At 39.2% G+C, this 26,458-nt stretch overlaps 2 protein-coding genes across 2 annotated transcripts in view; one reads left to right on the top strand and one right to left on the bottom strand.

The window, feature by feature from the left end:
- The window catches only part of LOC103153833 (transcription factor IIIB 90 kDa subunit-like), a 67,595-nt gene that overhangs the window by 23,337 nt on the left and 17,800 nt on the right, over nt 1–26,458 (bottom strand). Inside the window, exons 6-9 of the mRNA XM_007574898.2 lie at nt 20,930–21,002; nt 11,089–11,238; nt 995–1,088; nt 711–837 (exon numbers count right to left, since the gene is read on the bottom strand). Of these exons, the coding sequence (XP_007574960.1) occupies nt 711–837; nt 995–1,088; nt 11,089–11,238; nt 20,930–21,002 (444 nt within the window). The remainder of the gene's footprint in view (nt 1–710; nt 838–994; nt 1,089–11,088; nt 11,239–20,929; nt 21,003–26,458) is intronic.
- Nucleotides 13,529–20,403, top strand: LOC103153832 (BTB/POZ domain-containing protein 6-B-like). The gene is made up of 4 exons (XM_007574897.2): nt 13,529–14,480; nt 16,028–16,118; nt 16,218–16,336; nt 18,822–20,403. The coding sequence occupies exons 1-4, from the start codon at nt 14,050–14,052 to the stop codon at nt 19,852–19,854; spliced, it is 1,674 nt and encodes a 557-aa protein (XP_007574959.1). The 5' UTR covers nt 13,529–14,049; the 3' UTR covers nt 19,855–20,403.

Raw genomic sequence — 26,458 nt, 5'->3', positions numbered from 1 at the left:
GTTAAAAACAGAGTCAAAAACATATCTGAACAATAATTTGCCACCTTTATTTTGTTCATTTTCTTCTTTTTTTTGGATCAGAGAAATTTTAATACCAAACAGAAACTGGAAGTGGAGAAACTTCTTAAAGAGACAGAGTGGAAGAGGTTGGGAGTTGTGGAGTTTTTGTTGAGGATTTGTGTGACATGAGCAGCAATTATGTTTGTTAAAAGTAACAAATATTTTATTTTTCATTTGAAATGTGTTTTTTTTTCTGAAAGCATGAGCTGAAATCAGTCAGGGTAACTTCACAACTTCATGGAAGAACTGCTCTGAATTCTGTGTCCCTCATGTTTATTTTAATTTACAAAAGGAACAAACTGACTATGAAGTTACTAAAGTTATTCATTTTTTAGAGGTCAGGCTTTAAATTATTAATTGCAAAAACAAAACACTGGAAGAAAGGAGATGGGACACATGGACAGAATAAGGGAAGCAAACGGAAGGAGATGATGAAATGATGGAACGAAGGATTGATACCAGAAAGAAAGAAGCAGGAAACATGGCAAGAAGAAAAGAGGAGAATCAGGACACAAGGAAGAAAGAAAATAAGGATGACAAAGGGAGGTGGAACAAGACAGGACAGGAGGAATAAGTTGTTGACAAGACAGAAAAGGAAGGTAGACCTAGACAAACCTAAAAAAATGGAAAAAAGGACAAAGACCAGATACCTGCTGGTCTTTTTTCTTCCTCAGCCCGGCTGTAAAACATGGTGGGTCACACTCCTCGTCCAGGTCTACCCTCATGAACTCTTCTATGGTCAGCTGACTTGTGGGTGTGTCCTCAAACTCCGTCAGCCTGTTAGAAGGAGCATAACGTCTTAAAAACCCCCCACACACTCACTGGGCCATACTGATGCAGTTCAATACATGTTTCTGAGAAACCTGGAGGGATCAGAAAAGCTGTGAGGATTTCTAGAAAGAGGAGGGGCCAAATCAAAATCTTCTCGACTCACCTTTTCCTCAGCGTGTTCTCACAGACCTTCACCACGTTCACGATTTCTTTGGTGGTGCGGCAAAAGTCGTGCAAACGAGCAGCAACCAGAAGAGCTGGAAAAACAGGCAAAAAATAAATTAATGTTTTTACTAGTGTGTGCAAAGTACAGTCCAATCATCGTCCACACCCATGGACATTTTTACATTTTATGACATTACAACCACATAACTTTATGTGGCAGAGCATCACAGAAAGCAGGAGAGAAGATGAAAATAAAAAATTTTAATCTAATAAATGTTTTAAATATATGTTAATATTTTTTTTTGAAATCATAAAATCTAACCTGTATTTCAATTATTTTCAAATCATTCACTAAAGTATTAAGCTCACTCTAATTTATCATGCAATTCATTGATTAACTGATTAATTGTTTATTGTGCTCATGATGTTATTTGGTCACTGTTGTTCTCTGATGCATTCACAGAACAACCAGAATCACACAGACATTAAATTTACCACATATGGAGTCCATTTATAACTTAATGTCTAAAAGCAGCTGATGACACTTGACTGAATTGTATCAGAGTAAAATGGGCTGAACACAAAACTCAAATTCTTGTACAGTTTATCTTTACTGTAGTGTCTGATAAGGCAGAAGTCTTACACTGCTCAAATAAGGAAAGGTATGGATCCCAGAACAGAAGACCAGATATGGCAAGTGTGCATGCAGAAAAAAACTGTTGAAAGTTAGACCTATATATTAGGGAAAGCCAGATATGGCCAGATAAAGCCAGACTATTACAGAGGCCTCTGGTCTCCTTAATAGACTAGAGGCCTACTAAAGAGGTTGAGTCTAAAGATCAACAGGAAACTCTGTGATTGGGATTGATTCCTCAGGATTCAGTTGTTCTGCAACTGTTCAGCTGAAGTCGTATCTGCAGAGCCTTTCCCCCGCAGCATCTTTGGCACATATTTTTTAAAGAAAATATGATTTTCCTTATACTTTATAATTATGTGCAACTATGTTTTGGACTATCATATTAAATTTCCCCAAAATACATTTACGTCTGTAATTTTCCTGGCAAAAAGCTCGACGATTTTAAAGCTGCAGTATGTAACTTCTATTTTAAAAAAGGTGTTTTAAGCATATTTGGTTAAACTGTAACCGTGTCATGACAGTACGAGACAGTCTGAAAAAAAGAAGCTCCTCCACCTCCTTCCAGTGCTCTTACTGCTATCTGCAGAGACACACCGCTCCCAGTCAGAAACAACCAATCAGAGCCCAGAGGAGAATATTAGGGCTGTCAATCATGCCTGTGTACATGCTGCTCAATGTGTTAATAGAGGAGAAACAACTTACCATTATAGGAAAACTGTTTATCTGTCATAATCGGTGGCTATGCTAACTAGCCTTAGCATTCATGACAGGCTCTGCTATTTGGAAGAAGCTGTAGCAGAGAGCAAGGGGGAGGGTGTGAACAGTGCGAAGACCCCCCCCCTGGCTCTGATTGGTTGTTTCTGACCAAGCTGTGTATTTCTGCTGATGGCAGTAGGACCACTGGGAGAAGCCAGAGTTGCAAAATTTTTGACAGATTATCTGTCTCATACCATCACAACATGGTGGGAAATATTTTAACATATTTTTATTTAAAAACTTACATATTTTGAGGAGGGAATACTTTTGAAAGGCACTGTACAAGATAAAACATATTAAAAAGGAGACTAAAATGCTTCATCTTATTACAAAAGTACCCAGCAAGTGTATATTGCAGGCACTGAGCAGCAGTAGCCAGAGAGCAGCGTTTCTTTTTGTACACCTTAAAAATAACTAACAAGATGGGAGGCACCTTATGGCACTGAACCAACAGTCAGCCCCCACACAAAATCATTGCTGCATAAAAGAAATAACACTAACATTATGCAACGAGCGGCCATGCAAGGCTTGAGGGGGAACAGTTACATAACTGTCATTAGGCTTACAGCGCTCAAGAGGCTGTTAAAAGATGTATGCACCAATCTTCTTCCATATGCAGCACACTTCTAGCAGCTTTTAGGAGCGAAAGGACGGCTTCAGTTAGAAACCACACAAAGCCAAAGACATTTTCTTTTCTTTCTAAGTGTCTCCACTGTTCTATTCCTTTTCTCAAGCCGTTATCCTACGACTCATCATTATAGACAGATTTTGTGATTTAAGGACTCATCTGTGAGCAAAAGGAGCACAGGAATGCTTCTGCTGATCATTTTAGAAACAGATTACTGCTCTTTGAGCCTCAGTGTTTTTCCCTCAATGATTTATGATAACCAATTAATTATTGAGGCAGCGCAGCCGAGAAACAGAAAAGACAGAACATTCAAACTTGTGTGTAAACATGCAGGGAGTGGGGGAAGAAAGGAAAAATTGTGATTTTAACGTGTCAGAGGTAAAGAAGGTAAAGATGTAGAGTTACATGGAGTCCAACTTAAACATGGATGCTTAGAAGAAAACAGCAAAAACAATCTACATTTTTAGAAATGTGCATGCATATAAATCTATGGACATTGTTCGTGTATAGCATTCCCTGCTAGGGAATGCTAGACTCCCTACTTGACATACCTCAATATAAATAAGAAAAAGATGTCAAAATGCCTGTGGTTATCTGCACACAATTAACAATCCTGTCAACACAAGGGAAGAAGAGGAACTTCTCCAAATGAGAGGTTTAGATGCTCCTGAAATTATCTGCAGAAAAACTTAATTATATTTGAAGTGCCAAATCTGAGTCATCAGTTATTGTTATACTGTAAGTGAATGAAGTAGTACATAGGGGAATAGTTGAAGCTCATGTGTTTAAAACTTTACATATGTCTTCTTTGACTTGAGTGTGAACAGAGACTTAAAAAACAAACAAACTGAATCTGTAGTTTACCCTGCAAAAAACTTACAGATATGAAGTAGAGATACAAGAAATTGGTATTGAATCAGATGATTTTCAGCTTTTTGATTGTTTGGTCAGAATTTTTTTTATTTTTACCCAGATCAGAAAATGCAATAAGCACTGCCAGCATTGCAGTAACAATAACCCCTATTTGAACTCTGCAGTGAGGGAGACAGAATTAAAGCTAGCTATTTTAAGCATCACTGCAGGACAGCGGGACTTTCAGCAGAAAGAATGCTGAACAAAGTAAAGCAAAGTTATAATGTTTTATTATTTCCCCTCTCCTTTTATGTTTTTATCCTCCATTTGGAAAAGTGGACAGCCCTTAGACAACTTCAGAGTTAGAACATTAGTTTGGATTTTTGAGGTGATGTCCTCAGAACATATCACTGGAAATACCTTTACATGTAACACAATAGGTGTTGCATCACTGTAAGCTCACGAGAAGCTATACATTTGTCATGTGTTGTAAATGGTCTTTTTAAAATGGAAAAATACTCCTGCACATTTTGTACATTTAAAAATAATTATCTTAATTGCACATTTCTTTGGATCAGACTATGCTACTTTTGATAACTGCACAGTACATTATGTTGTAACTCAGCCTTTACATATTATTCTTAATTTTGTATGTTTTTAATACTTTGTCTTAACATGCCTTCATGCCTTGTCACTTCACTGGTATTACACTCAGATTTCTCCAAAGTGGGATAATAAAGGTATTTCTGTTCTATTCTGTTCCAGCTACTCCTTAAATAGTTGGCAGCTAAAAAAATCTAGCATAATTTTCAAACAACCATGAAACATACCAACATACCATCTATAATGCTGTTGCACAGCTGACTGGAACAAAATCAAAAGATGACTCCATCCATGGCAGAACTATAGAGTTGTTGATGTGGGAATTATTAAGCTAGCAGATACAACTAGGCTAACCACACAGGAACACAGTCACTGTTCGGTTGATCAAAGTGCAATGAAACAACTCTGACAGAATGTTAATATCAGTTAATGCAGCATTTTATCCCACTCATATAAAGTTTTTCAGTCTGAGTTGTTTTAAATAGCTCAAGTTAGCTAAAATGAATAGTGTACCACTGACCAGCCATTATAGCCTTCCACCACACAGATAGCATGCTAACTGTGATGCAAACACTACTGGAGGTCAGGTCATTTTTTACATTCTTTAAAAATATATCCTTTAAATAAAAATCCAAATAAAGTAAAGTAAATAAATAAATAAATAAATAAATAAGTAAATAAAGTAAATCCTTGGCAGGGAAAGATGTTATAAAAAAAAAAATCACAAATTTGCCATAAAATTGTCGACAATGCAGCTGTAGCTTGAAACACTGAATACTAATTGTAACATGAGTTCAAGGTGACATTTTAGAGGGCACAATATGCTTCAGGGGCAGGTCACCCATCTTAATTTGTGCCAGCTTGCAGTTTGTTCCCAGACTGTTTAGCAGAAAGACAGAATCTCTTGTTAAAACGGGCCATCTCACCACAACGTCAGTTGCATTTACACACCCCATATAAGTGCCGCAATTACAGAATGAAGATGGTTTTGGTACCATAAACATATTCATCTTGTGGTGAGTAAGTAAAAATGTGCTCCCTCTTCCAGTTCCCTCATTTACTTGAAACCCAGCACAGCTCATCATACGGCGTTTCAAATCCAACTTTATCTCTGAACACAGTTCTAAAACCATTACCGCTAAAACCTAAAGCCAATCGTCATCATGAGCCAGAAAATCCTCTCAGTCATTAAACACTAGTTTTCTTTGCACTGCATCGTTTGCGATATTTTTCTGTAATACTAAAGCCACGGCTGATAAAGGCATTTTGTGCATGACTTTGCATTATGCCTTTCCTGTGTACAATAGTTTTAAAACTGGTTTCCTAGAATACTGTCAGAATGTCAGCAACTAAAAAACATACCATGAACTCGGCGTGAGTTTTCAGCCAGGTCATTGTTAGCCATGTTTCCATTAATGTTTTTTTTTTATGCGCATTTTAAAGTATTGCATGAAAAAAATTCAGATGGACACGGCAAAATTTGAAATAACTTCCTCAATTTTGCAAAAATGTTTTTATGCTTGGAAAATTTTAAACTCTAGACCTCCAGCCCAAAGAGGAGGACTGCTGGCTTGAAGTGCCCAGTGGGAGGCACTCTTGGCTGGGATGGGAATGGTGGAATGCTCCTGTCCACTGGCGAGTTTGTGCCTCACAAGAGTCATGAAACTTAGACAAATTTCTAAGTCCAAACCTAAAGCTTGGAGGGGAAGAGACACACTCCAGACATGTGGTCTGTGCTAGTTTCCAACCTCTATATCTTGTTTATTACAGCCACATAAAACTACCAATGGAGTTATATTTCCAAATACACACACGCGCGAAAGATTTCTACTTGTCTACTGCTTCCTCGTGATTGCTAAATATACAGCAGGAGAAACAACAATCAAGATATTTAGTATACTAAGGGATCAACTGCAGAATGAAGCCAAAAATGAAACAGATGATTTCTTTAATTAATTGTGCCTGCAACCAATCAATCAGCGGTAAATCATTGGCCTTCAGGAAGCTTCATTTCAGCTCTCATGTGTCCAGTTCCTCTGTCCACATCCAAGGCAAAGCAAATGTTTCTGGCTCGTGCTAGACTCTGGCAGAGCTGCCGTTTGTCACTGATCCTGTTTGTCATGTTAAAGACCTCAATGTGTGATTATGGAACAACACATCATGTCTTCTGACGACATTTCAATTTAAACTTGACTGTGTTATTTTTCATGCCTCAATGATAAAGTGTGTTACTGTACACACAAAATAAACTGAACTAAATGCAGCAAGAAACATTAACATCAAACAGTTGACATATCAAGATGTTGTAATGTTGAAGTTTGTTGTGACTGGAGCAAATCAGCCATGGTGAAAAAAAAGGTTCAAATGGTTTATTGAAAAAACAATGATTTATGATTTTTTTTTTTCTGGATCTGGTCAACGAGTTTCCAGGAGGACTGGAAAGGAGGAGATCTGATCCGAGTTGCAGCAGAAATAAGCTAATAGAAATATATTATAGGCTGGTGGATTATTACTTAAGAGTGTGGGGTGGCGACTGCAGTAGCGGTTAGTTCATAGGGGGCGCTGTGGCATCGTCCTCCCTGATGTGGATGGGGTCGGGTATCTAAAAATGATCTATAAACATGACTAAGTGTGTGGGTGTGTTATTTACACAGAATTTCTGCCAACTGACTTTCACTCAATAAAATAATTCAACAGTCTGACAGAATCCCATCAGATACCTCTGAGATGCTACGGAATGAAGCAAAATAGACATTCATGTGTGGGTGCTACGGTAAAAATAATAGCCATTTAGCCAATCAGTATTGTTTAATTTAATGTCTTTGAGCGCTCAGAATTTTGCCCTTGATTTGTCAATATGTTTTGTGTCACTATGGTGATAAAGTTCATATGGCGAATACTGCAGTCTAGGGAATGCTTGCACCAAATTCTCCTCCTTGAATGACAATGCAGAGGATTTTACAGATGGCTTGTGAGCTACAACTCATGTTCTTCAGCGTGTTTTATTAGCTTTAGCTTCCATATTGATCTGCTCTTTTCCGCTGCTTACTTTTTCTGTTCATCAGCTGGTATCAGTTCTTTGATGATTATGAGTTAAGAAAGTTGCTGTGGTTTATTTGATGCTTCTGTTGCTCTGGTTAGCATAATGCTAATGCTCATATGATAAATGTTGCTACGACTTCTGTGATTTTGCTGAGCAGCTTCTTGTTTCTTCAATTCCTTGGTTAGTTTTATGTTTGTAGCCGTGATAGTTTCCAGAGTGTTTCAGTTGTTTCTGGTGTCATTAGTTCATTCTCTTCAGTTTTAATAGAACATAGTCTGTTTACAGTTATACATCTAGATCAGGGGTCACCAACTCCAGTCCTCGAGGGCTACCATCCTGCAACTTTTAGATTCACCTCTGCTCCAAATTGTCTGCATTCCCTCACCAGCATTCATTCCTCTCTGCAATAGGCTGGAAACAAGCAGTTTATTTGATCCAGGTGTGTTTGAGCAGAGACGCATCTAAAAGTTACAGGATGGTAGCCCGCGAGGACTGGAGTTGGTGACCCCTGATCTAGATAATCATCAGTGGCGATAATAAGGCTATTTTAGAGGGACTGAAGCCTCCATAAAATATTCTCATACTCCCTTAAATAATTTGGTTGTTTTTCTCTCATCACTTTTTTTTAAAAAATCTGGCAACAAATTTAATGTAATGTTGCTAGAATATGAGCTTAAATAAATAATCATATAAACTAACATTTTTTTACTCATATGTGGTCATAAATCTGTCTGAAGGTGACAGCAGCATGAAATTTTGCACAAATGCTCTTAAAGGGTACCTAACAATTTCAGGTGTAGAGCCACATGAAATTATAATTACTTTAGCAAAGCTTGCAAAAACCCATTTATATTATAATGATTAACTGTTTACGGTCACTTTTTGTAGTAGAAGAAGGTTCTATAACCATGAACACATTTTTAAAAGTGGAACTTGTACATTTTTGTTGTTGTTTGAAAAACTTTCTACTCACTTTCTTTCTCACATTCTGTTCATCTTCTTGGGGCTAAGCCCCCCTTGTCCTAAAAATCTAGTGACACCCCTGAGAATCATACATTGGTTTGGTATTTTTCCACAAGTTTTGAGTCCAATTCTGCTAGCTGTTGACAAACAGACCTTGTACTTTTAACTGATTTAACATTTCATATTGTTTTGCTGTTTGAAAAATATATTGTGAAATTTTAGTCATTTTTCCTACTGTTCATTTGAATCCTTATACGGGGAAGGGAAATCTATTGGTACATCAGGCCACCAAGAAGTTTATTCAACACCCACCATTGGGTTGCTGGGGGGTGACTGTTTGAAAGAACCATGCAGAGAGACAATTAGGCAGATGAGAGAGTTTGAGGTAAGGAGGTGAGGAGTCGCCCTGACTATGGAAACCTGATGAGGGAGGACGTTAGGAGAAAGCCCCCACAGAGAGGAGGTGGTGGAGAGTTGCTCTGACTCAGCAAGAAGGGAGGAACTAAAGCACAGTTTACCGGAACGCTCAATAACCAGGGAAGAAGAGAAGAAGAGAAATGGAAGGCAGGTTTACCTTGTAGTAAGTTACAATGTTTCAGCAGCACATACCTGGTATTATTTACCACTGATGGTGACAAACAACCTGGAGACTCCACTCTGCCTCCCGAGTCACACGAGTTGTATGAAAGTTATGAAACTATCCTTGAAAAACAAAGCAAATTCCAAAGAAGGACCCTAAATTTCAGACAGCTAACCATCCAGTAAAGGTCTCAAGGACAGGAAGCTCAGGCTGCATTAAGCCTTAAAGGGGCAGTATCGTACGTTTTTCATTAAATTATGTTAACTAGAAATACTATATATCTAAATTAACACTTTAAAAACATTTTTATATTACGCCTTGAAATTGGGCCTCTGTCTCTTTCAAGAGGCTCCTGCCTTCAGGAAGTTATCCTCAGCTCCTCAGTTAACCCTTTAACAATGTTTTACATGCATTGCACTGAGAAATAGTTTGTATAATGAGCTCAGCGGATGTGCAGTTCCACCAGGTGCTAATTTCTGCTGGCTAGTCTGAAGGAGCTGACTGGCGCAGTCGCAGTGTGGGTGTGTTGGACTGCTCTGTAAGGTGGAATCTTGGAAACTGCAGCTCAGAGGAGGAGCTGCACCTCGAAGGTGAATTTTGCACAGCTAAATAGTTGCCACGGGAGATTAAAGGATTTCTAAAACATGGATGAAAGAGTCAAAGCAACACTCCAGGTATGTTTTTGATGAGGGAATAACAGTGTATGACATGATGTAAAACCCAAAAACGTTGATTTTACATGATACTACCGCTTTAAGAAACAATAGCCTCTGAACATGACCCAGTCCACAATGGTTTTATACGAGTCCTGGCATGATATGTTCTGGTTGATCATTTGGATGGCAACATGGTTTTGCGGTTCCAGTTAATCGTGTGAATCAAAACTTACCGTCAAAGAGTTTTTCCTGCTTCATGAACAAAGACAGTTGCTTTGTAAGTTGCAGTTATCAATGAAGAGAGATTTGCTGCCGTCACATTGTGTTACAATGCATTTAAAACCTCTGCATACACAACTGACCTCTGGGAATGGCTAAGAGTGAAAGTGAAACTTCTTAATTTACTGTTTGAATTCAGCTAACATTTAATTGACCACTTGGAGGCAAACTGCTTTGTTTTTCCCGTTTAGTTTTACCGTAGCAGCTCATCAAAACCAACACACAAAACCGAGGCATGGAATCCACAATGCAACAGTTGCTTTTGAACCCGCCAGCAAATACGACAACATAGGAAACCATGTGACAGCAGCTTTAGGATGCACAGTAACATGGAGATTTCCAGACATTTTTCATGACAAAATTTCACTTTGTCAGTCTGAAAATTCTAGTGTTTTTATACCTCTTACCCATAAACAGGATTAAGTACAAAATATCACCACACAATTCTATGTGATATTTTAATAATCAAATATGGAACCTGCACAAATCAGAAACTGATAAACAGATGAAAAATGGACAAATGTAAGATGAAAATCGGCAGAATAATAGATGAACAATAGTTGAACAAAGAGTAAATAGATGGATGCTGAATAGAAAGGTTGACAAAAGCATGAATTGGTGAACAGAGAGATGAATACATTTACTAATTACACTGAAAAATCTAGTTTCATTGCCTTGGCAGACCACACAATAACCCTGGTATCAGAAGAGCTGCTTACTTCAGGAAAACGCTGCTCAAACCGGTAGCATCTTATGCTGGCACACACTGTGTGTGTTGATCCAGTCAGTGCCACTAAGAGGTGTTTAATGGATGAAATCAGCAGTAAAAATGACTAACAAATCTCTGCTGGAGTGAGAGAGTCTCTTCTATCAGGAACACTGCTGGCCTCCGCAAAGCCGTCTGGTGACCTGTGGTTTAAGCAGCTCATTAAAGACAACTTTGTTGTTGGAGAACTAAGAGCAGAGCAGTAATTACGTTCCTTCTGTAAATGTTTCAGCTTCTGCTGCTACATAAAGTACTCTGCTGGAGGGGGGGGGGAATGACCTTTTCCACAGCAAAGAGTGTACTTCTCTATCGCTGCCTCATGTGGTTACCTGCTCCACAGAGTCCAGATGGCCGCCTTCCCGTGTGCATCCAGTCCCTCTTCATCCGCTGAACCAGTCGCAGTGCTGTCATGGAGACCTCGTGGCTCTTCTCGCCAAATTCCAGCATTTGGGTGAAACGGGGTATATAAAGGCATGGGTCTGGGTAGGAAAAAAGAAAAAAAACAAAAAACTTTTTTTTCAATTGGGACTTTGAAAGATTCTAATACCCTCATAAATATTTCTGCAGATTTTGCACACAAAAAAGACGTATAGTTTGCCACTCTTGACATATCAGGATTCAAATTAATTTTAGGGTTGTAACAATTCAGTGAATTATTGGAGATCCTCCAAAATTAAATTTCCTCTAGGCAAATTAGAGGAATTTGCCTAGAGGAAATTCCTCGAGCAGCATTCAGCTTCTATGGACCACAAATCTGGAACAAACTTCCAGAAAACTGAAAAACAGCTGAAACACTGAGTTCCAAAAAAAAAATAAATAAATAAATAAATAAATAAAAACTCAAAGGCTAAACACTCACCTGTTTAGAGTTGCCTTTGAACCATTATCACTGGAACATTGACTAAAATATTTGATGCGTACCGATTGTGATGATGGCACTTGACAAAATGTAATGTTTGTTACTGATTTCACAATTAGTAACTGTATGACATTTTTATGTTTCATGACGCAAAGCACTTTGAACTGCCTTATTGCTGAAATGTGCAATACAAATAAACTTGATTGATTTATTAATCCGATTAATTGGGGCCTCTTGAGGATATTTAGGTCATTTTACTTTTGCCTCAAGATATCACATATCTTAAATAAATCTGTTAAGAGTGCAATGTGAAAAAAAAACTACAAGTGTATTCAGATCATGTCTCTCTTTATAGATTTTTTTTAATATATGAATTATGCAAGTGTGATACATTAAAAGAAAAAATCTAGAGGGGATTTTTTTGTTACTCTACTTTGAGAACAGCTGCTCTGGATAAAGATATCTTTAAAGTGGATATCAACTGTGCCATGTCAAAGTAGAAAAATATAAGATTAATAAAAATTTTAACTTTCTATTTTATAGCTAATAGCATGGCTGCTGGTTAATTTGCTTGTGGGCTCTTTTTACCTTCTGCCTCTGAAAGTTATGCAGCAATCACAATTTTAATGAGAAACTAAAATGAGAAGCAATGTTTTTTTTCCTCTGGCCAGAAGTAGTATTTTATCTCGCCGAGCTATGACAGCGGACATAAATATGTTTGAATTTAACGTCTTTTCTTACAAAGGAGTGCAGTGGAAAGCTGTGTTAGTCAGCTGGTAATAAGATTGAGGCTGATTTGTTCCTCCTCCTCATCATCATCATCATCATGTAATAATGCTATGTCTGCGCCACTGCTCCAAGTTTTACTGGAAAGTCTAACTTAAAAACCAGGCAGAGATTAAAAAATAAATAAATAAAAAAAGACACCAGTTTACCCTAATGCACAAGCCCTTCCTCTGGAACAAATTTTACCCAGACATTATCTTAATGCCTCTAAAAAAAGAGAACTTGAATTGCCCCTTTCAATCAAACCCAAGATGAGCATAAAACTTGCAATGTACTCAAGACAACATTGGGCCCTTAATTCAAAACTAAAAATCTCTAAACTTGCAATCCATGATGTACTGGATGGATGGGGGTATGTGATTGTTGAAGGTGGTTTCCTGCAAATAACTTCATGGATCTGATGTATGACTTGTTAAATTTTTCCACATCTTCTTTGCCTTAATATTGACTGATGATTAATGCTTCACTACCTGGAGCATTATAACCTGTTTGTTGGTCGGAGGTTCGCTCAAATTCCCATGTGAGACCCACCCACCAGCTAATATTTGCATGTTTAGAGTTAACAAATTTCATAAAGAATTGAAATATTTCCCATTCTAAATTGTATTATTCCTTGTTTTAATTTTTAATTATTAATTAATTATGTTTTGCTAGCACATCTGTTAGTATACAGGGCAGGACCATGAAACTATTAAGTGGTCAATTAATTCACCTTTTTTTTTTTAAACAAAACAAAAGGTTTAGAGAGTACAATAAATATTGGAAGTTGTAGGATTAAAATGCTTCTGAAATTACTTGGGGGAGGGGGTGGATTTTTTTTTTATTTTCCATTCTTTTCTTCTGTGCCCCTGTGAAAAAAATGACCCCACCCTGGCCCCCCACTAAGTCTGGTCTAAATACTGCCACTGAAAGAGAGGACTAGTGGAAACAATCTAATTCTGGCTGGGCTTGGAGGATGTTTGTGTGCCCCGGGGGGCGCTGCCTCTTCCTCCGCCCCTGGTCCTTCAGCTCTCTGAGGCGCCAGAGGAGAACCCGACCGCCCCCGAACCCTCCCACCCCGCCCGCCACCAGTGACGCACTCTGCGGAGGAAGCAGAGGGAGGGACTTCTGCAGTTCTTACGTTAGCGCCATGCCTTGATATGATTGGTTCTCATCGAGCCTTGGGCGTCAGATGAGATCGGGACGGAGAAAAAAAAACGCAGTAAAAATAGAGCAGAGACCCAAAACTCAAGACTAATACCCATTTATTTGGGATGACCGTGGATGTGGCGTGACGTCCCGGCAGGCTGGGTGTTCGGCTGCACGGAAAAACACGGAGGACAATCCGTGAGGATTACTGCAAAGGAAAGGCAGGGGAATAAGCAGGACTGTCCGGATTACTCTCGTTGGAAAAGGGAAAACAAATGAGGGCAATTTCCAGGGAAGTGAGGATGAGCTGAACGCCAAAAAAAGGAGCTAAAGTGTTTATATGGAAGTGGATGGGGAACATTAGTCCGGACCTGGACGGATGTTTATATTCCTGGATGACGTTTTAGATGCATAAAAAAATCCCAAAATTCTCCACTCAGGACACACTAGTACAGCACGTCCCGGAAAACCGAGCCAGTACACCGGGCATCAACACGGAGATCCGCCGTTCGTGCCGATGCCAACGGCAGACTGTAGCTTGTTCCATCATGGCCGGATCATGAGGTGTTTGACTTATCTGCTACTGCTTCCAGAAACACTGAAAAAGTCCAAGAAGCTCCCGGGGAGGCTGCCGGCATGTTATGAGATCCTGACTTTATCCCTGTCGAGCACCAAGAAGAAGCAGCAGAAGGAGGAGAAGACGACGAAGATGGCTGCGGAGTTGTTCTCTGCTGCCGGACCCAACAGCACCAACCTGGCCAACGGCACCACGGTGGCGGATGCGGAGAAGGCTAAGGAGGCGGTGTGCCTGGCGAACAGCGGCAGCGGCAACATCGGCGGCCTGAGCAGCGGCAGCGCGGCCAGCACTCCGACCAGCCAGCAGAACATCAACAACAACAACGTAGATCCACCCAGCTGGCAATGCAGCCACCCCACACTCAGAGAGAGGTAGAACCCGCTGCTCAACCTGGGCTCTGAACCAACTCTGGGCTCCTTACTTTTGAAGCAGTATTACAGTTTTAAAGCAGTGTAATAATAAAGTTTCTCTTTAAGTACTCCAGAGGTCTGCAACCTGCCAAGTGGCTCTTTGGTCCGTCCACAACGGCTCTTAAAAACTTTGTCTAAAAAAAAAACGATAAGCAAACGTCTGATTTTTTTAAAAATAAATGCAGTTTGTTTTTTGTTTTTTTTGTTTTTGTTTTTTTGCTTGAAATAGTTACATTTAATTTTCACAACAGAATGACAAAGTGCCAGTCGTTTTTTATGCGCATCTACTTTTCTTATTAGACTACAAACTATGTCCAAACATCATCATCTTATGTGTTGCCATAATCGTTATGTTTTTCTTTGTATTAAAACCTAAAAATGGGAATAAAATGGTTGGCCTTTAAAAATAACAGATTTCAGGTATATATATTTACCATAAATTCAAAAGTTCAGGTAATAATTGTGGCTCTAAATCTTTTGTTTTTGTGGACTGGAGGTAAAAATGGTTCTTTAGATTGTAAAGGTTGCAGAACCCTGAAGTATTTAATAAAGAGACAACAGCAGGACTCTCGTTTTTATTATGCTCTAATAATAATGTTAGATTTGTTTATTAAGGGACTAGAGGTGATGTGGCAGTGTCTACAAGAGAGACGTTTTAAAACAAGGTTTTGCTCGTATGTTAAAGCAAATAAAAAGTTAGACTTTTGAATTCTTAGCCACAGTATCTGAGTGACTACTGTGGCTAGCAAACAGCAGTCTGAGTGAATTCCTCCTTGCCTGAACTCTTAAAGGCTGCCAACGTTTACCAATCTAGCTCAAAAGAACACTACAGATCGTTATCAGAACAACTTGGAAGCGTTTATATGAAGTTTGTTTTGGATGGTAGTCAGATCAGATTCTGGACAGGGAGGGTTAGCCTTGTGATATTTGTTTGGTCATGTGACAGCGAAGCAGCACAGGTTTGTGGGATGCTTAGCTAAAACAGAGAATCAATGTAGGCAGTACGGTTGCTTTTACACGTCAAAAGAGTAGAAAAATACGTATATATAACACATCAGCCATCACGACAGTATTAATATCGGATGTTGAAATTGATCCAAATTTTCAGATTGGTGCATCCCTACTTTTTTACATGCGTTTGTGTAAAACAAAGCAACAATTAATCCAACTACTGCTGAAACAATAATAATTTAACATTGTTCCTTTTCAGAAGCAACAGGTGGGAAAGTTGTGGGGTTTCTCCAAACAATGTGAAAATGAGTTCTTAGTTTTGATGCATTGAATAAATGAGAAATGATCGCATTTTTTTAATACTGGAACCTACAATCACCGATTGGCTGTTTAAAAAATGATCTGATTGGTTGGTGGATCTTTGCTTTAAATATAAGCATACTTTGGAAACAGAAAGTGAATAATTTAACAGTGAGGCTAACTGGCATCTGTATCTAACATGAGAGCAACTGGTGTTATACAATCCTGGGCCTAACTTGTGAAACTTGGTCTTTCAGGAATGCCTTGATGTTTAACAATGAGCTGATGGCTGACATTCACTTCATCGTGGGGCCCCTGGGGGCGTCACAGAAAATACCTGCTCACAAGGTAAAACCATGTGTGTGATTCACAGCCATTTCTGTTCCTTTGTTGCCTTTAATAATAAAAAGCCAGGTGTGACGAATGCATCTCCCGTTTTCCTCCCAGTACGTCCTGGCCGTGGGAAGCTCCGTCTTCTGCGCCATGTTTTACGGCGATTTGGCCGAGGAGGAGTCGGAAATCCATATCCCAGATGTGGAACCTGCTGCTTTTCTAATTCTGCTCAAGTAAGCCACACATGACCGATCAGAGGCCCACATCACAAAGCGCAGTCAGCGTCACTTCAAAGCGCGTCATTACTCATCCGAACGAAGCTAGGCGGAGGCTAAACGCCAGAGGTCTGGGAGTGGAGAGCAGAGGCAGCGATTACGCTCTGGAAATGTTGGGCTTCTCCTCACTCCTTAGAAATCCTCAACCATCGTTTCCCATCTTCAGACACATATTAACAGAAGTTATATCATTTAATGTAACATAGCTTTTTTTTTGCGCTTAGCTTTGAATAATAGTGTATCACCTGTTGATGTTGATTTTTGTAAAGTAGTTGCATAAAAAGACATTTAAATTTGATGTATTTCAAAGGGCAGTATCATGTAAAAGTTTTACATCATGTTATAATGTTATTCCCTCATCAAAAACATACCTGGGGTGTTGATTATGTCATGCATGTTTAAGAAATCCTTTAATCTCCAATGGCAACCATCCAGCTTTGCAAAACCCCAGGATGGACCTAGCTCCACCTTCGAGACAAAGCTCCTCCTCAGAGCTGCAGTTTATCATAATGTCTATGACAAACAGTTGTTACAGAAATGTTTTTTTTTGTTGTTTTTAAAGAACTGAAGTTAACAGTTAATTGATTGTGCTGTAAACGGCACTATGTGCCTGGAAAACACATAATTCTACTCTTTTAAATACATTTTTGTAATATAATTCAAAAAGCGAAACTAATTTTATAAATACACTTAACACAGAGTTATATATTTCAAACATCTAGGCAAGAACCACCTACCCGACTACAACGTCTCTCTGTTCCTGGCTTTCTAACCATATAGTCAGACAGACATTTAAAGAGGAGCAGCAAAAGCAAATGCAGTGGATTAGCAGACCACTGCATTACTGTCATGAGACTGGCATTCAGCAATACTCTTCAGTCAGAGGCCTGTTTGGATTCAATGTAATACTGACTGCTACTGCAGATCTTTTGTAGAATACCTTCAAGATACTTGGGTGATGTGAGCTAGCAGAACATTTCATTTCCCTTTATACACAGTTAAAGTAGTTTTGAATTGGCTCTATTTTGGCTCATTCTGATGATCCTAATTGCTCAGGTAAAAAGAAACTCGACTCTTTTTCTTTTTTTTAAAAGACATTTCACCTCTCATCCAAAAGAAAGGCAAAGGCATTTTGGATGAGAGGTGAAATGTCTTCAAGGAAAAAGAGAAGAAGTCCAGTTTCCTTTAACTTAATCACTTAGGATCATCATGACAATCTGGCCTATAGTTAAGTATTTCATATACAAAGTATATTCACATAATGTCTGGCTTGAATATTTATTTATTTTTTTTGTTATGAATAATTGCATCAGTTTGCCATTGAGGTAATGTGACACCGCCGAGGCTGTAAGGAAGCCCAGGTAGCTCTAATGGCAGCTTTCAACTCGCCTGTGATGTTGGCTCAGATGTCTCATCTTCCTCTTAGCAACACACCATACGTTCTCTAAGGAAGTTCAGTCAGGCCACCATTTTCTAGCATCCCTTTTACAAGAATGTGAACAATCAGCTTTTTCCTTGTTTGATCTTGTCTGGCTGACCCTCTGTGGGGATACGAGAGGCTCGACAACTGAAAAGTCAGCAATTCTCTTCATGACAGTGTAGGCCGTCACATTTCTGTATTAATAATTTTTCACTTGTTTGACGTACAGTAATATTTAGATTAAAAGAAAAACCCTGAATTTCTGGTTTTCATCAATGATCAAAATTACCAGCAATAACTGCTTCAAATATTTAACTTTGTTTATACTGAATGAGTTCATGATTACTTGAATCAACTTTACTATTCTATTATAATTCATTTACTTCATTTATTTAAGAAAAAAATCGGATAGCTAAGCTAACCAAATACTGAATTTGATGCACAAGCCTATTTTTGTTTAAACATAAACTGATGAAATTAAATAGAGTATGGAACCTCACACAGTCATTTTAAATAAATATTACTTTTGTTTACAGTAGGGTCGAACCAATATGAAAATTGGGATTGATATTGATACACGATAATAATGCTGTTATGGCCAATAACCGATATTTACTGATATTATATACATTTTGCCACTGTTTTCACAGCCTTGGAGAAAAAAATGACCAGAAACAGACAGCAACAAGATGGAAATAAATATCGGTGGTTAATAAAATACAATATATTTATTGAACCCCAAGGGGAAGTTGCTTAGTATCGGTGTAGTTTTATTTATCGAGGAGATACCGATGTTAGTGCCGATATATCGTGCATCTCTAGCGTACATTCTTTTCCTCTCAGTCACATGATTTAAACAGAATTTCACTATTGTTTGATTAGAAAAATTGGTTTCCGAATTAAAAATAGTTTGTGAATTGAATCGTGACGTTGAAAGCTGGAATTGAATCACTAGACACTGAAAGATTTGCATCTTTCAGCACCTACATAATCTTAATTTCGTGATATTTTTTCTGCTCTCAGATACCTGTACAGCGATGAGATTGACCTGGAGGCGGACACAGTGCTGGCCACTCTGTACGCCGCCAAGAAGTACATCGTCCCGGCTTTGGCCAAGGCTTGCGTCACCTTCCTGGAGACAAGCCTGGAGGCCAAGAACGCCTGTGTACTGCTCTCCCAGAGCCGGCTGTTTGAGGAGCCGGAGCTGACGCAGCGCTGCTGGGAGGTCATCGACGCCCAGGCTGAGCTGGCGCTGCGCTCGGAGGGATTCTGCGAGATTGACCTGCAGACGCTGGAAATCATCCTGCAAAGGGAGACGCTCAACACGGATGAGGTGGTGGTGTTCGACGCGGTCATGAACTGGGCTGCGGCGGAATGCAAAAGGCAGGGCCTGGGGCCCACCACGTGCAACAAGAGGAACGTCCTGGGCAAGGCACTGTTCCTGGTGCGGATACCCACCATGAGCGTGGAGGAGTTCGCCAACGGAGCAGCGCAGTCCGACATCCTGACCCTGAAGGAGACGCACAACGTCTTCCTGTGGTACACGGCGGCCAAGAAGCCCACGCTGGACTTCCCCCTGGTGCCGAGGAAGGGCCTGTCCCCACAGAAGTGCCACCGCTTCCAGTCGTCCGCCTACCGCAGCAACCAGTGGCGCTACCGGGGCCGATGCGACAGCATCCAGTTCGCCGTGGACAAGAGGATCTTCATCGCCGGGCTGGGGCTGTACGGGTCAAGCGGCGGCAAGGCCGAGTATGCCGTGAAGATCGAGCTGAAGAGGCAGGGGGTGACCCTGGCTCAGAACCGCACCAAGTTTGTGTCGGACGGTTCCAGCAGCACGTTCCCCGTATGGTTCGAGCATCCCGTCCAGGTGGAGCAGGACACGTTCTACACAGTGAGCGCCGTGCTGGACGGGAACGAGCTGAGCTACTTCGGTCAGGAGGGCATGACGGAGGTGCAATGTGGGAAGGTGACTTTTCAGTTCCAGTGCTCCTCAGACAGCACCAATGGGACGGGCGTGCAGGGAGGGCAGATCCCAGAGCTGGTGTTCTACGCCTGAGCTGCTGCCGCTGCCTTCTAGCCTTCAAGCTAATGTAGCATTCAGACATTCTGTTAACGTCACATTAACTAGCCTACGTAGTTCCTCCAGAGACTATTTTAAAAGCAACAGGAGCTGTTTTATTCTATTTAATTTAAGGTTATTATTATTTTTTTTTATTTAAGTGCTGATTAAAGGTTATTTACTCTGCTGCTTGTGTCGAAGGGCTGCATCTGCTGTGGAAACCAACACTCATACTGTGCTTATGTAATCAAACCTGGAGTGAGTAGAGACTGCTTTAAGACGTAGTTTAATACAATGTTGTTCTTACAGTTACAGCAGCAATATTCCACAAGGAGCGACCTTAATGTAGGGTTCTGAGTAGACATACAGGGAGAGACGGAAAGCTCTTCACTAACGGTGGCTTTGCACTTCAGAGGACGACCTCACAAACATTTTGTGTCTTTTGTAAAATACAATTCAACTGTTAGCAGCTTGATGCTGTTAAAAACCTGATGTGTTCTGTCCAAGAATGCTTACACACCTCATAATAAAATGTTAAAGTTCTAAACAGATGCAAATCTTTGTGTTGGGGGGACAAAAAGGGGGTTATGGTGCCCCCTGGTTAAGGAGGAATAAACTGCAGCCTATTTTAGTGAAAAGATCAATCACTCAATCAGAACACCTGATCATCTCTGATTAGATGATTAGAATATTGATGAAATGTTCATTCATCTCAGTTATTTTATTGAAACAGTGATAGAATATTATTGCAGTGAAGGATAATTAGTGTCATGTAATATTAACGTGTTAAACCTTTTAGAGTAATCGTACGTGTTAACAGCTCTACCTTTTATACATTTATTAAAATAAACATATTAAACTATCCAAATGAACAAACAATTCAGTCCCTGAAAACAACACAAGTTTCTTATTAGCTTTTTCCCTCCACTTCCCATTTCTGGTCTAATTTGTGCCATCTATTCTGTAACATAGGCTGATGTTTGTGGTTCTGACATCAAGCAGTTTGAAGCTACAGTGCCTTGTAAAAAAATTATAGAATGCTAAATGAAGAGGATAAAGTGAAAATCAATACCTATAGCTGGAGCGTTGATGCAAAGTTCTTTAGCCAGCATGAGGAAGGTTTTTCCCAGCACAAACACATTCACCTGTGAACACAAACACATGAACAACTTGTTAGAAAACTGATTAGACATGTGAAAACCTGGTACTGTTAGATCCTCCTCCGTCTGTAACAGACATTTGTACAGTATCGACTAAGCCACTGAACCCGCCCAAAGCCACAGGCAGACTTCTAATCTGGCTTCAGACCATTTGGTCCACCAGTTCCAGTGTTTGTGTGAAGCAGACTGGAAGCATCTGATACAACCTTTGCTTCCCAGACTGGTTTAGCAATCAGATTATGCAAATGGACCAAAGTGTGAAAGCATTTCACATGAACATGACCGATTAAAAACTGAGCTCTTACAGAATTTGAGCTGCACTCTGTTACTGCACCTTTTCCCCGCCAGCAGGCAGAATTTCCACATCTCAACTAGAAATCTCAATGTGCCCCATGGTCAGATTGCACACACTTCTTCCTGAATGAATGTGGACTGCTGACATTTTAGCAATATTCAGTTTTGATCATTTTATTTTACCTTTGATTGATACAATGACCCAAGGCCTCCTTCCGTATGAACAGAGCTCTACTTCTATAACTCTACAACAATATGACCTTTACAGACGTGAGCCACGCATGAAACAGGAAAAATGGTTTGTCATAACTATGAACATTCTGATCTCCAATGTTTAACATTTTAAACTTCCACTATCCAAAAATTTTGAAGAGTTTTAGAATGTTTCAGGTCTTGCTAAAATCTACGAACCATCAGAGAATTTGCTCTCTGGTGGTAGCTCCCACATAACCACTCTTTAGGCTCCAGTTTAGTCCATGGCCTGGGAGATCACTGAGGTAGTGTTACTCTTCCATCACCTTCATTTCTCCCATGATGAAAACCATCTGTGGTATATTACAGCTTCTTCTGTAATCTTCAAATGAAATCATTTTTTATGTTCACATTCAAGATTAGGGAATGTTTCCAACACCACACAATAAAGCGATCGACTGTATCTTTGGACACAGTCCATTGTTTTTCCCTTGCATGCCTGAAAACAGCAGTCTTCAGAGTACCTCCAGCAGATGACAGGCCCGATGCATTTAATAATACCTGATGGTATTATGCACGTTTTGGAGAGATCAATCAGCTCCACAATATCCAAAATCAGAATTTAAAAAAAAAAACTTTCAAGAAAAGTAAGTTTTGGAAGAAATGAAAGAAAGCTACTGTCCCTTGCACTGAACTATTCCAGAGCACAAAATATGGCAGTCAGTCTTTGGAAAGTGTATAATATTAAGGTGGCAACAAGCATTAAAAAAAGCTAATTATAGTGTTTACTTAGAGTAAAGAGTTCATATTTGTATCTTAAAGGGCCCAAAGGTGAACAAGAACATTACATGTTGTTGCTGTTGTCCTTCTGGCGCCTCCTGCACCAGGGATGTCACAGCTAAGCAGCCTCACTCCACAGCTGTGCGCACACAAACTTGGCGGACGTTTTATGCTGGATGCCATTCCTGAATTAATTATCCCATAATTAATAATTATTATTATTCCCATAATTATCGCAGGAAGGAACCAGATTTGAACCAGGAACCTCCAGGACCACTTCTATTGAACCTCTACCACTCGAGTCACTGCTGACCACCAACGGGAGAAAATAAAATCTCAACTTTAACAATACTGACAAATATTACATGTTTAGATACATGGTTAGTTAGCTTTTAGAGGGATGTTTGCACTGCTTCAATCTCAGCCATTTGGTTTGATTTTTTTTTTACTGTTGAACTGAGAGTGAATTCACTCTCGGTTAAAAGAACTGTCCACTGCTTAGAAAGTAAAATCACTCATTAAGCAGTGTCCCCCCAAAAAAATTGAAAAAATAAAAATCAGCTTCTGCAGAGAACATAGTCAAAGGAAGGGAGGATGAGAAATATAGGAAGTTAATTAGTCAGTCAAAGTCCTGTACAGATGAATAAAAAGTAACAGGCTAGCACATATGTAATTAAAAAGCAAAGATACTGAAATAAAAATCTGTTTTAGTTTTGCAAACTTGATTAAAGTTGCAGTGTGATGAGTGCCACTTCATAGCACAATCAAGTAACCATGTTAACTTCAGTTGTTATAAAAATGCTACCTATATCAAATGACTTAAAATAAATTTTACCTTGTAATTAATTTAATGCCTTGAAATTGGGCCTCTGCCTCTAAAAAAATCCTGCTCTGATACTTCACCTTCAGGAAATCACCACAACATTGCTAAAAGTTTAATAGAGGAGCCAAGTTTTTACCAGCGTTCACTGAGAAGTAGCTCCTATAATGAACTCAGCAGAGTTGCAGTTCTACCAGGTGTTTGCTAATTGCTGCTGGCTAGTCTGAAGGGATTGCAAGGGAGGAGTGTTCTGTGAAGCGGAAGCTCGGAAACTGAAGCCAGTGCCAGGTCCAACCAGGTGTTTAACACAGCTTAATGGTTGCCATGGGAAATTAATGGATTTCTCAAAAACGAAAGAAAGAATCAAAGCAACACGAGCTTTATATCATTATAACATGATGTAAAGCTCAAAAGTTACCTTATAATCTGCTCTCTTCTTTACTGGAATCCAGAGCTGAGATTTCTGAACTGAAGCGATTTGTGAGAACTTACTTCTACCTGTAAAAACCTTGTTACTGTGTTCTGCTGTGTGAGGCGTCTTCCTGGGTAAACCTGATAAAAGTTTCTAACAATAGTCTAATCTTTAAGAGACAGACATGCATGAGGATCTTGACAAGTTTCATCTGGTCTGCTCTTATTCTTCAAATGGAAAAAGGCTGAGCTGGTCAGTCCTTTATGTACAGGTCAAGTAAAAGGCAATGAGTGGTCCAGATGTTTCAGATCCATTTTGTAATGCACATACATATGCATATATAGGTGAGAGGTTACCCCACATGATGGTAGAATCAGACCAAATGACGCAAAATACAAGAAAAATATGATTAGTGAGATCTTCACCACTGAAGTCCTGAGATACTGAAATGATGGTCAAGCAAAATACAGTCGTCTACTGTACTAAAAGCATCGGTGAGATCCAGCAACAACAGGAGCCGACTGTGTATCTACAGCCAGTAAATGAGTCAACATCATTGGAAATTCCATTTCTGGAAGATGATTTTCCCCGAAATGCAGACTGTAGCAATTCAAATCGATACAAAGTTGTTAACTAGTCTCCATCTGAGCTGAATGTACTTCTTCAAAAAGCTTTTCTTTTTAAATAAAAAGGCAACATTTAAAATATGTGTACAGTTTGTTAGACATCCAGGCTGGGCTTATCCTGTCAGTTTAATCACAGCATAAAATAACAACATAGGAAAAAAACAACCAGCAAACAAACAATTCAAAATAAGACACAAGAATCCAAAGTAGAACATATTTCTTCATCAAGCCACAATGAAAGTGAAGTATGGGAGCAATTCAGTGAGAATCTATAACAATATACCAGCTGAAAGAGAAATGGGTTGAACTCCCTCAAACCTGGCCTGTGTAACTCGGTGTAGCAGTAAACCAAACCCTCCAGAATTCATTATTTGGAGTATTTCTTATGTTTTCATCCCAGCTTTGAAACGCCCTCAAAAAAGCTAGATGCTTTCAGTTTCCTGTCACTGATCACTTTGTCAGCCTGAGATGATAATTACTTGATTGTGCAACAAATGACACTATGTAGCTGGAAAACAAATAATACTGCCACTTTAAGAATCTGTGAGAAGGTGAATCTGTGAAGACTGAACTCTGATGCCACTAAACAGGGTGAGGGAGGAAAGAAGAAGAAGGATACACAATAAAGTCTGAAAATACTCATATTTTCCAACCCTTTTTGTTTTTCCATACCAACACCAACCATGTCAAATAAAATCAAAGTCCAAACTGGACACAAAAAACAACAATGTTCCCTTAAGTTATTTAGTCTGATAAATACATTCTCATGCTGTTAAATGAATCTCTGACGTGCCATTTTGTTTGTGGCATTATTAAAAACTTCAAACATCACTCTCACTGATAATTAATAAATTAAGGGATCAAAGAGTTTCTTTGAAACTTTGTGGAGCTGATGGAAGCAGGAGGAGCTGTGTGGGTGGAACTGGGTGAAGCCTAGCGGGGCAGTACAATCGTCTGCGTCGGGACCGCCCATCACAGATGTTTCATTGTGTTTCAGCCCACTGGCCGTCCAGAAGGCTCTGCGGTAAATTCGTCCCCCCAAACCACCCTCTGAAACGACATACTGATGGATACTGTGGAATAACAAAGGGACAGAGCCACATTCTACCGTCTTCCTCCAGAGGTAACAGAGTTAGCCCAAAATTAAGACTTGTGGCAGAAGGGGGGGCTTCAGTGCTGAAATCTGGAGCAGAAGGCAGCAAAGGCTAGAGAATAAGGTCATGACCTCCAGTGAAAGCTCTGCCATTCCTTCAGACAATCTGCCCGGACCTCCTGGTGCTTAAGGAGGACCAGGCGTCCAGGCCAGACAGATGGATGGAGTCTCACTGCAGCACCCTAGGGAGTCAGCAGGGACCCTGGATTCCAGCAAGGAATTTAGACTCAAACGTGGAAATGGAGACATATGCCAACATAAAAATGTCAGCATTAAAAACTGATCTTTACAGAAAAAAAACAAGCCTGTGGCAAGTAGCAACCTCTAAAGTACAAAGAATTAAAAAAAACCAACAAAAAAAAAAACATTTACATTAACTAAAATCTGTTCTTACCATTATTCAAGAGAACAAAAATCAACTCTCTGTTTGATCAGCAGGTTAGAAAATTAAACCAATCCACTGAGTGAATACAAACTGGAGGAGGCAAAGATAAACTGAAATTAACCAAAAATACACAACTCTCTGATGTTTGGACTATGTTACTGAATAAATTTTATGTTTGATCATCCTTTATTTTAAAAAAAGACCTCAGTTATGTTTTGTTTTTTTTACTAAAAGAAAGTCATAGTTTAAAAGCTTAGTTTTAAAGTTTAAAGTAATACATTGTGATTTCTTTTCATTTGTATTTTTTGTTTGTTTGTTTTTCTTAGGATTTTCTGCATAAAACTTAACACTTTGAGTCCAACCAATCAGTATAGACGATGTTACAATGTTTTATGTCTTGTAAACATTTACAGATTTAGCACAACATAATTTTTTACTTATTAATGGCCATTTGGCAATATGAAAGTACATATTCTATTTTATTGCTTCTTCGATTAAAAAACAACAGTAAAAAAGGGGCTGCACAGTGGAACAGTTAAATCTATTTAACCCTAAGACTTAGCCTCTTTTGTTTCAATGCTTTTTAAAATGATAACATAGTAATTGTACGGTAACATAATCACAAGAATAAGGTCAGTATTATGCTAAATAAATAAATAAATAAATGGAAAATTTAAGAGGCGATCATACAGTAAAGGCATCCTAAAATACCTAAAAAACCCATACTGGTTTTAGGAAATATTGTGAACCAGAACTTTAAGAACTTTTTTATTTTTTTT

This window comes from Poecilia formosa, unplaced genomic scaffold (assembly GCF_000485575.1).
Source record: "Poecilia formosa unplaced genomic scaffold, Poecilia_formosa-5.1.2 Scaffold364, whole genome shotgun sequence".
Taxonomy (NCBI): domain Eukaryota; kingdom Metazoa; phylum Chordata; class Actinopteri; order Cyprinodontiformes; family Poeciliidae; genus Poecilia; species Poecilia formosa.
This window is presented reverse-complemented; position numbering and strand designations above follow the sequence as displayed.

What these genes read in the sequence shown, in the direction of transcription:
- LOC103153832 (XM_007574897.2), top strand. Translation starts at nt 14,050, where the DNA reads ATGCCAACGGCAGACTGTAGCTTGTTCCATCATGGCCGGATCATGAGG. An exon ending in AGAAAATACCTGCTCACAAG is followed by an intron (nt 16,119 to 16,217) that starts GTAAAACCATGT and finishes TTTTCCTCCCAG; the next exon opens with TACGTCCTGGCCGTGGGAAG. An exon ending in GCTTTTCTAATTCTGCTCAA is followed by an intron (nt 16,337 to 18,821) that starts GTAAGCCACACA and finishes TTCTGCTCTCAG; the next exon opens with ATACCTGTACAGCGATGAGA.